Below are 12,027 nucleotides of genomic sequence, written 5' to 3' on the forward strand. Positions count from 1 at the left end.
TTCTGTTTGTATTTATTAAAGTGTGTCTAACAATGTATGCGTTTTCCTGTACTTTCCCTTATCTTATAAGGCTCTCTTACCTCTCTCCTTTTCCCTTTCTTCTTCTTTTTTCATATTTATTCGCCATTTCCCGCATAAGCGAGGTAGCGCCAGGAACAGACATGAAAAGGTTACACTCGGTATTTACTTCTGATATTTCATGATACACCTGTTACGTATCTAAAACCGTGTTGTTGGCAGAGGTGCATCTCCACAACAGCTTGAACTAAACCCAGGCCATCCTCCTGACCGACGATTCGGATACACTGCGCCATTTGAACGAGAAAGATTCTATTCCCTCGTGCGTTTGTCTACAGATTGGCTCTGTCTACGTCGACATCTTAACATGCATGGAAATCGCTGCAGCAACCGGAACGTGTGTGTGTGTGTGTGTGTGTGTGTGTGTGTGTGTGTGTCGTAAGTCTGGGGTGAGTGTGTGTGTGTGTGTGTGTGTGTGTGTGTGTCGTAAGTCTGGGGTGAGTGGTGGGCTGCTCCAGGCTATGTTTATCAAAACGCTGCAAAGTTTACTGTTTTGCTAATTCTTAACCACAAGTGATGCAGGAGTTGGAGATGGGGAACAGCTGGCACCACTTGAGGCGGGTCGCGCGCCCCATAAACATCTCCTCTCATGTTTTCGTCATCTTATTTCCCACCACGTCTCTCCTGAGTCTCCTGCTGGGTGGAGACGGTGGCTGAGTTGGAGGCTGGAGGTCACTGGCTCCACCACGTTGCTAGTGAGCTCAAGCTTAAGTACCTCCGCTGAGCTGGCTGCTCTGATGAGCTGGTCACTCTGGTGAGCTGGTCACTCTGGTGAGCTGGTCACTCTGGTGAGCTGGCTGCTCCGGTGAGCTGGTCACTCTGGTGAGCTGGCCACTCTGGTGAGCTGGCCACTCTGGTGAGCTGGCCACTCTGGTGAGCTGGTCACTCTGGTGAGCTGGCTGGTCTGGTGAGCTGGCCACTCTGGTGAGCTGGTCACTCTGGTGAGCTGGCTGCTCTGGTGAGCTGGCTGCTCTGGTGAGCTGGTCACTCTGGTGAGCTGGCTGCTCTGGTGAGCTGGCCACTCTGGTGAGCTGGCTGGTCTGGTGAGCTGGACACTCTGGTGAGCTGGCCACTCTTTTGAGCTGGCTGCTCTGGTGAGCTGGCCACTCTAGTGAGCTGGCCACTCTGGTGAGCTGGACACTCTAGTGAGCTGGCCACTCTGGTGAGCTGGACACTCTAGTGAGCTGGCCACTCTGGTGAGCTGGACACTCTAGTGAGCTGGCCACTCTGGTGAGCTGGTCACTCTGGTGAGCTGGCTGGTCTGGTGAGCTGGCCACTCTGGTGAGCTGGTCACTCTGGTGAGCTGGCTGGTCTGGTGAGCTGGCCACTCTGGTGAGCTGGCCACTCTGGTGAGCTGGCTGGTCTGGTGAGCTGGCCACTCTGGTGAGCTGGTCACTCTGGTGAGCTGGCCACTCTGGTGAGCTGGCCACTCTGGTGAGCTGGCCACTCTTTTGAGCTGGCTGGTCTGGTGAGCTGGCCACTCTGGTGAGCTGGCCACTCTTTTGAGCTGGCTGCTCTGGTGAGCTGGCCACTCTAGTGAGCTGGCCACTCTTTTGAGCTGGTCACTCTGGTGAGCTGGCCACTCTGGTGAGCTGGCCACTCTGGTGAGCTGGCCACCCTGGTGAGCTGGCCACTCTGGTGAGCTGGTCACTCTGGTGAGCTGGCCACTCTAGTGAGCTGGCCACTCTTTTGAGCTGGTCACTCTGGTGAGCTGGCCACTCTGGTGAGCTGGCCACTCTGGTGAGCTGGCCACTCTGGTGAGCTGGCCACTCTTTTGAGCTGGCTGCTCTGGTGAGCTGGCCACTCTGGTGAGCTGGCCACTCTGGTGAGCTGGCCACTCTGGTGAGCTGGCCACCCTGGTGAGCTGGCCACTCTGGTGAGCTGGCCACTCTGGTGAGCTGGTCACTCTGGTGAGCTGGCTGCTCTGGTGAGCTGGTCACCCTGGTGAGCTGGTCACTCTGGTGAGCTGGCCACTCTGGTGAGCTGGACACTCTGGTGAGCTGGCCACTCTGGTGAGCTGGCCACTCTGGTGAGCTGGGTACTCTGGTGAGCTGGCTGGTCTGGTGAGCTGGCCACTCTGGTGAGCTGGCCACTCTGGTGAGCTGGCCACCCTGGTGAGCTGGTCACTCTGGTGAGCTGGCCACTCTGGTGAGCTGGACACTCTGGTGAGCTGGCCACTCTGGTGAGCTGGCCACTCTGGTGAGCTGGCCACTCTGGTGAGCTGGGTACTCTGGTGAGCTGGCTGGTCTGGTGAGCTGGCCACTCTGGTGAGCTGGCCACTCTGGTGAGCTGGCCACTCTGGTGAGCTGGCTACTCTGGTGAGCTGGCTGCTCTGGTGAGCTGGCCACTCTGGTGAGCTGGTCACTTTGGTGAGCTGGCTGGTCTGGTGAGCTGGTCACTCTGGTGAGCTGGTCACTTTGGTGAGCTGGCTGGTCTGGTGAGCTGGCTGGTCTGGTGAGCTGGCTGGTCTGGTGAGCTGGCTGGTCTGGTGAGCTGGCTAGTCTGGTGAGCTGGCTGGTCTGGTGAGCTGGCCACTCTGGTGAGCTGGCTGGTCTGGTGAGCTGGCTGGTCTGGTGAGCTGGCCTGCAGGTCACAACATATACCACGTGTCTTCCTCAGGCCACAGAAGTAACCGTGTGTGTGATATATACAAACACTCACAACATGGAGCTGCGTGTTACAGCTGAGTCACACCCTGACCACAGCACTTGTACTCACCACACACTCCACCCAGACGTGTACATGAGTCACACCCTGACTACAGCACTTGTACTCACCACACACTCCACCAGACGTGTACATGAGTCACACCCTGACCACAGCACTTGTACTCACCACACTCCACCCAGACGTGTACATGAGTCACACCCTGACCACAGCACTTGTACTCACCACACACTCCACCCAGACGTGTACATGAGTCACACCTGACCACAGCACTTGTACTCACCACACACTCCACCCAGGACGTGTACATGAGTCACACCCTGACCACAGCACTTGTACTCACCACACACTCCACCCAGACGTGTACATGAGTCACACCCTGACCACAGCACTTGTACTCACCACACACTCCACCCAGACGTGTACATGAGTCACACCCTGACCACAGCACTTGTACTCACCACACACTCCACCCAGACGTGTACATGAGTCACACCCTGACCACAACACTTGTACTCACCACACACTCCACCCAGACGTATACATGAGTCACACCCTGACCACAGCACTTGTACTCACCACACACTCCACCCAGACGTATACATGAGTCACACCCTGACTACAGCACTTGTACTCACCACACACTCCACCCAGACGTGTACATGAGTCACACCCTGACCACAGCACTTGTACTCACCACACACTCCACCCAGACGTGTACATGAGTCACACCCTGACCACAACACTTGTACTCACCACACACTCCACCCAGACGTGTACATGAGTCACACCCTGACCACAGCACTTGTACTCACCCACACACTCCACCAGACGTATACATGAGTCACACCCTGACCACAGCACTTGTACTCACCACACACTCCACCCAGACGTATACATGAGTCACACCCTGACCACAGCACTTGTACTCACCACACACTCCACCCAGACGTATACATGAGTCACACCCTGACCACAGCACTTGTACTCACCACACACTCCACCCAGACGTTTAACATGAGTCACACCCTGACCACAGCACTTGTACTCACCACACACTCCACCCAGACGTATACATGAGTCACACCCTGACCACAGCACTTGTACTCACCACACACTCCACCCAGACGTATACATGAGTCACACCCTGACCACAGCACTTGTACTCACCACACACTCCACCCAGACGTATACATGAGTCACACCCTGACCACAGCACTTGTACTCACCACACACTCCATCCAGACGTATACATGAGTCACACCCTGACCACAACACTTGTACTCACCACACACTCCACCCAGACGTATACATGCATAAGTGTGAGCATACACTCACACTCGCGTGTGTGTGTGCATGTGTTCACACTCGCGTGAGTGTGTGTGCATGTGCTCACACTCGCGTGAGTGTGTGTGTGTGTACATGATTCATCATCGCTTGGTTTTATTTCCACCAAAATGTCCTTAACAACCACTACCCACATGGAAAGCTGTGATATGTTTGCTAATGATAACGTCGTAGATAATGTGTTCTGCACGAACGGTGCCTCACAGACATGCACACACACACACACACACACACACACACACACACACACACACACGCACGCACGCACACACACACACTCACTGTATACCTCTCACCACCAGGGTCATGTAATACGGAATAAGTGAATTAAACTGATGTGCAATAGACACACGCAACAAAAATAACACATGCACAAACTCCTGTTCGTGCAGGAACTTTCATGCCTCCGTCATGCAGTGGTTAGCGTTACTGACTATGATTTATTACGGCTTCGCCCAAGGTCGATCCAACAGTGGTTCGAATCCTGGGTGCGACACACAACGCAGATGTCTATCCTTAATTCGAAGCTAGGCAAGAAAGAAGTGCCAGGCTCTGGCTGGTGTGTGTGTGTGTGTGTGTGTGTGAGTGTGTGTGTGTGAGTGTGTGTTATTCTTGCTGCTATTTCCCGTCATAGCTTAGGCTGGAAACGGCTATCAAGGGCATATATATAAATATATATATATATATATATATATATATATATATATATATATATATATATATATATATATATATATATACTCAAAAGAATACCAAAAGTAATTCAACAATTTTCTCATCAGGTTCATTCTGAAAAGATTTCTGAATATGTAGAACACATTTCACGGTAAACTATTTTCCTAACTGCCAAATTTGAGTTCATGCTTTGGAAAATTACTTTACGAGTATGTTCTTTTTCCTGTACGTCCAAATGTCTGTTTCTCTGATGTCCATAGATGTAGTTACTTAACTACATCTCTAATTCAATGGGACCCAATAGAATGTGTGGGATGATGTCAGAGATAAATTAATTATCCAAGACATGAGCCTTGAAAGTGTGAATCTTTATAATCTATATGAAAATGTAATCGGAATCGCTTTCAAAGGGCAAATATATGTGTTTAGATTTATTCGAAAAAAAAAGAGAATTACCTTTTGTTGTATATGAAGCCTTATTCTTGTATAGACTTCGCAAGATAGTTGAGAAATTGATGCAAGTTCTGTTTTTTGTAACCAGGGGAGTTTCACTTGAGAGTGTACCACTAGTGATAGCTTCTAAATTCTCACATGAAAGCATGAAAATAAGTCGAATATAAGAAAACTATCATCAATATTTTTCTCCTATATCACTCTTCATGTAAGCACTCTCTCTAGTAAGCTCTTTTACATTCCTATTACATTAAAAAAAAAAATGATTCAGACTGTGTCCATACATCACCAGTCTGTACGAAATGAATGTTTCGACCTCGTAAAACTTCAGAAGACTCTGTTCACTTCAACCTTTTCACCAAAATCATTCACCCAACGGTACACATCACCTGGATAACTATATCGTTGGCAACAGAGAGAGAACATTGCTTGAATCACTTTGCAACCGGAGGCGAAAACCGATAACATTACAGGAACGTAACGCTCTGGGTAATCTATTAATACTGTGAAACATAGATGCTGTTTTCTTGGTTCACACCACAATTGCAGTGAATCATTTTTCTGCTGTTATGAAACCACTGCCAAGGTGTCTGTCAGCTTTGAGAACCATGAGATTATTATTATTTTTTCTCAAAACCATCTTTTATATATATATATATATATATATATATATATATATATATATATATATATATATATATATATATATATAAATTTATTCATATATATAATCTTTAACATAAAAACGCACTCAATTTTCGTTCCTTCCTTTTCTCACACTTTCTCTTTCTCTCTCACTTGAACTAACACATGTAAACACACACACACACACAAACACTCACTCAAGTGACGACCCGTCCATTTCCTCGCCCAAGTAATTCACAATTTACAGACTTGTGGTCTTCCTCATTAACGAGATACGTAATCATCAGTTACCGACACCGCCGCTCACGGCTCCGGATGTGGTCTTGACTTAATAAGTTGGTTGAGTATTCCTGGTAAGTTGTAAGGAGGAATGGTGATTGACAGGGTGATGCTGAGGGAGTTTCATAAATATAGAGTGGACTTCAGGGTAGGAAGGAAATAATAAGCATATATATATATATACATATATATATATATATATATATATATATATATATATATATATATATATTATATATATATATATACATTTATAGTCGGGGAGTGGAAACACGTAAGTTCCAAGGAACTTGGGCTTACTATGAGGGGATGTACACACAGAGACCTATTATTTTTTTTTTTTGAAAAAAAAAAGGAAATAGAGAATTTCCCCATAATCCTACTGGTCCTGATTTTAGGATCTTCTTTGCGATCGCAAGAAGTAGCGGGGACAGACTGTTTTATGCTTTGAACTTCCCTATCCCCGGATATATATATCAATTTATCTTATTTTTCTGATCTTTTGAAAAATCATACGTCATATTTTTATATATTTTTTTATTATTTAATTCATACAAAACTTGCAAAAGTAATATATTAATGTCGATCAGTGCGTGTAGTGGAATCGTATTGAATTACAGAGTTTTTTTCTGTTTCCTTTTCTCTTCGTCTTTTCTCCTTGCTCTGCCTCGCTCGCGAGACGCGACAAAGTTGTATAATATATAATGCAAATAATGTAATTGTATATATCAATTAAGTAAAATATAATTATAATATATACTTTTATCGTCATGTTGTATATAGATGATCAATCTAATCTAAATAAATGACTATAGAAAGTTGTCTACTTCTGGTAGACTTTTAATTGTGATGTATTAACTGTACTGTTGGTCATTTTCCATATATTCATGTTCTTACCGGCTTACCACGTGTGTGAGGCTTAAAGGTGGGTAGGTCGAGTCGGCACGAAAGTCGGTTCAATTACTATTCACACTTTCTTTTTACTATTGATGTTCGACATGAAGGTCTCAGGCACCACTAACCGTCTAATACCCCACAAGGTGCAGCTCTGGTTCAACCTACTTAGGTCACCCAAATGCGCCCTACTTCCCCAACAGGCCATGGGATGCTGAGATCTTCACAGGTTCCTGAGTGGCGGTGAAGCCGTCAGGTCTCAGTGAACGTCGGGGGTCGCTCTCCTCTACATATATATATATATAACATTCCTATGAGTCCACGGGGAAAGTGAAACACGATAAGTTCCCAAGTGAACTTTCGTGTAATAATCACATCATCAGGGGAGACACAACAGAGAAATATATATATATATATATATATATATATATATATATATATATATATATATATATATATATATATATATATATATATATATATGGTAGATGATTATAAGGATATCTTCATTTTCATTTCAATAAGTAATCTAGAACAAACTTTTTAATAATGCCCTTTGAACTTCCCTTATCCTTGAAATATATTTCAATTATTCCTTTGTTTTCCGTGATCTTCTTCGGAAAAAATCATGACGTCATATCTTCTTATATACTTCTAATCTTTTGCATCTATTTTTCAATTCATTAACAAATATCTAATGCAAAAACAATTATTAATTCCCGACATCAGAAAGCCTTGCTAGTGAAGAATACCAAGAATAATAGCAATTACAGAATTTTTTCTCTCTCTCTCTCTCTCTCTCTCTCTCTCTCTCTCTCTCTCTCTCTCTCTCTCTCTCTCTCTCCCTAAAACGAAATTTGTATACATGCAAATATTATCAGCTGCCAAACTGCTAATGGTGTAATTCAATTAGAGGTACAAAATTACATTAATCATAATTACTTGTTCAGTCGTCCATGTTGTATATAGATGGACGTCAATGCTAATCTAAATAACATGACTATAGAAAGTTGTCTGAGGCTTCCCTGGTGGAGACGTTTTGAAATTGTTGATGGTATTAACTGTACTGTGGGTCATTTTCCCCAGGATATATTCCATGTTCTTAACCCCTGGCTTTACCCCGTCTGCTGGTGTGGAAGGTGGGTACAGGTCAGCAGTACAGGTCCCACAGTAACAGGTCAGGTTCAAAGGTTGACGTAACTACTCCAACACTCTCCCTTTTACAGGTAGTTGCTGTTCGACACTACAGGTCTCAGGTCACCACTAAACCGTTCCTAATTACCCCCACACAGGTGCAGGGGATGCTGGTCAACACTACAGGTCTCAGGTCACCACTAAAGCGCCCCTACTCTCCCCCACACAGGCCCATGGGATGCTGGTCAACACAGGTCACAGTCTGGAGTGGCGGGTGAAGCCTTCGTCAGGTCCTCCAGTGAACCTGTCGGGAGGTCCGCTCTCCTACACTTACACCGTCAGCCACCTGCGTCTCCACTTCGGTGAGCGGGACCTGCAGGGCTCCGAGCACACTATCGCTAACTACGCCTTCCCTGCCGAGGTACGTGGCGCAGCCGCCAGTCACAGATGCAATCAGGGAGGTATTCCATTTTCCAGTGAGTCAGGGACCACACATCCACAGGAACTGTTCATATTCCAAAGCAAACCTCGCTAGCTGCACGCCTCGAGGACATTGAAACCTCCAGTGTTGTCAATTGGCTTCAAATTCATCTCCAAACTACAACTTCCCCTCCGTCTCATCTCTTGCTGTACTATACAAACTTCGTAGCATTCCGCGTCTGTCTATAAATACCTGTTATCAGGTCGTGACAACCTCTTTTCTTTGAGCTGAGGTCCTGTACGTGGGAGACGTCCACGTACACCAAAAAGGAGAGGTTGCAATCATCCCTCACAGATGGGGGTGAGGGGAGGTTATGGGAGCAAGGAAGCCTCACATGTACGTGGAAGACTTCCACGTACACCAAAAAGGAGAGGTTGCAATCATCCCTCACAGATGGTGGTGAGGGGGAGGTTATGAGAGCAAGGAAGCCTCACATCTCCACAGCTCACAGCCTGAAGCAAACCATCAACTCCCGTGCTTGTATCCCAGGCCGTCGTGGCTACTCTACCAACACAATGGAATTTTTTTATTCTTATCTTTCATCCTTCGCCTTCCAGTGGTTAATCTGACCACACCATGTGAGCGTCTCATTACTCACAGCACCTCCTTCACTAACTTCCGTCTCTAAAACGATAATTACGGCACTTTAACGACGCCAACTAGACTAACGCATAAAAATGATCTTATTCGGTTCCCTCTTGTTAGGCCATTACTGTCTCTCTCCTCGGGCGATTCTTTTGTCTCTGTCGAGCATAGAGCACAAGTTATTGTTGCGGGAATAGAGGTATATATATCCCGCGTCCTCCTCCTCCTCCTCCTCCGACACTAATCTCTTCACTTCATATTCAACCACGCCTGTTCCTGAGGCCTCTCGGGCAGGGGACCTGGCGTTTCTAACATGCCACATGCTGAATCACAAGACACACCAGGTAGTTCTACATGAAGTATACTGTAGGAACGATGGTTCTACCTGACGGAGGAGGTGTTCTACGTGCCTGACGGAGGTGTTCTATGCGCCTGACGGAGGAGGTGTTCTTCGTGCCTGACGGAGGAGGTGTTCTACGTGCCTGACGGAGGGGGTGTTCTACGCGCCTGACGGAGGGGGTGTTCTACGTGCCTGACGGAGGAGGTGTTCTACGTGCCTGACGGAGGGGGTGTTCTACGTGCCTGACGGAGGGGGTGTTCTACGTGCCTGACGGAGGAGGTGTTCTACGTGCCTGACGGAGGAGGTGTTCTACGTGCCTGACGGACGGGGTGTTCTACGTGCCTGACGGAAGGGGTGTTCTACGTGCCTGACGGACGGGTTTTCTACGTGCCTGACGGAGGAGGTGTTCTACGTGCCCCTCTTCTGGGTCGTTGCTGGACCAGTGTTAGTGTCGAGGTCTGGACAACACAGATAGTGGGGTGGGGAGGCGCCCCGTGTCTGGGAGGGTCCTGTGTGGTGCTGGAGACTGGGGGACAAAACCGAGGCCTGAGGTTCGGCCGACCCTGGGAAGGATCAAGATCGAGAACAAGAACGCAATAGACCAAGTCAGCCGAGGGGAACCAGTGTAACACTGGACCGAGGGGAACCAGTGTAACACTGGACCGAGGGGAACCAGTGTAACACTGGACCGAGGGGAACCAGTGTAACACTGGACCGAGGGGAACCAGTGTAACAGTGGACCGCTTGTTTCGTCCAGGATTTCCTCTATGATTCAGCAGGTGTTTTCTTCGGCCGCTTTCCAGAGGCAACTGCCATGCAGGCAGCAGTCACATGAGAGGTTCCTGGAATAAGCCACAGAGGCCTGTCTCCTGCGTCCATACTGAGGACATGGGTATCCTATGACGTGTGTGTGTGTGTGTGTGTGTGTGTGTGTGTGTGTGTGTGTGTAACACATCTCACTACCGACTTTGTCCCTCCTCCATTATCTTGGGTTGTTGCAGGCACTGGGTTAATGTGGCGAGGTGTGGTGTTGAGGGAGAGGCAACAGACGGGTCAGAGATGGGTTGTGTGGGGACGCGTGGGGAGGGAGGCAGGTGTGGAGCGGATGAAGGCTACAGAGGCGATACAATCATGGAGGCCAGCTCTCCGCTCTGTATATTCCCAGCTTGTGTAGACATGGGCTAAAGTCAGGAATTATCCGGACTAGGAGTTATCCGGACTTGGAGTTATCCGGACTTGGAGTTATCCGGACTGGGAGTTATCCGGACTGGGAGTTATCCGGACTGGGAGTTATCGTGACTGGGAGTTATCCGGATTGGGAGTTACCCGGACTTGGGGTTATCCGGACTGGGAGTTATCCGAATTGGGAATTATCCGGACTAAGAGTTATCCGGACTTGGAGTTATCCGGACTAGGAGTTATCCGGACTTGGAGTGGTCCGGACTGTGACAGAACGTTCCTTAGTGTCACTGATCACAGACACAAGACGCCGGAGAAGGCAGGTCTTGGTCGCTTTCAGTGTTTAAACGAGTAAATAATTTTTTCCTCTCTGACTCGCAGGTTTTCTTGGCCAGTCTGCCTTCAGGTGGTGTGTATCGTGTGCATTAGCTCCTTCGCCGCGTCCAAATAGAGCGCCGCCGTCACTGAGGCGTGAGAGGAATTTACACTTGTATAGCCTGAGGTGCTGGTGCCAGCGAGGGGGAGGAGGGAAACCCGCAGGAACTTCCCTCACATGAGCCAGGGTGGCTGTTGGCTGGGAGACGCCACAGGGAAGTGAGGGAAGGAGGGTAGAGGGCAGGGGTATGTATCTGTACGTCTGGCAGCCAGTGGGGGACTTGAGGACATGAGAACGACTGATGACAGGAGACCTGATGACCCAAGACGAGTCTATCTGGGATCTGAGGGTCACAGTCTTGTGGCAGGTCAGCACAGGTCATCATTCTGATCCTGGTGAGCAACAGGGTGACTGACAGCTCCACTTCACTATAAAGATGATCTCGCGTCTTTTTCCAACAGGAAATCTTCATCCACATCAGATCCTGAGTTATAACCAACAACACAACACAGTTCACAACTCCCACACCTGACGGAGGAGCTCTCCTCTGTCTCTGGGCTGAGGTTTAGGGAAGGTTGTGGTTGTAGGTCCTGATGACTGATGACTTATCTCTCGCTCTCTTTATGTTATCTCTACTCCTATCTCTTATCTATGTCTTCTGTCCACGTGTCTCCCTTTGTCTGTCTGTCTGTCTCTCTCTCTCTCTCTCTCTCTCTCTCTCTCTCTCTCTCTCTCTCTCTCTCTCTCTCTCTCTCTCTCTCACTGATCCTATCGCTGGCCCGACCAGGGGACTGAACACCTGTGTCACATATCTGGTCTCCACTTCCAGTGTGTGTGGCCAGTGACCCAACAGCGTCAGGTGTAGACTGGCCTTCCAGGAGACACATTTCCAGA

The 12,027-nt window shown here is 48.1% G+C and overlaps 1 protein-coding gene across 1 annotated transcript in view; it reads left to right on the forward strand.

Annotated features, from left to right (window-relative positions):
* The window catches only part of LOC139755931 (carbonic anhydrase-related protein 10-like), a 341,538-nt gene that overhangs the window by 253,943 nt on the left and 75,568 nt on the right, over positions 1-12,027 (forward strand). Inside the window, exon 5 of the mRNA XM_071674704.1 lies at positions 8,402-8,593. Within this exon, the coding sequence (XP_071530805.1) occupies positions 8,402-8,593 (192 nt within the window). The remainder of the gene's footprint in view (positions 1-8,401; positions 8,594-12,027) is intronic.

This window comes from Panulirus ornatus, chromosome 20 (assembly GCF_036320965.1).
Source record: "Panulirus ornatus isolate Po-2019 chromosome 20, ASM3632096v1, whole genome shotgun sequence".
NCBI lineage: Eukaryota > Metazoa > Arthropoda > Malacostraca > Decapoda > Palinuridae > Panulirus > Panulirus ornatus.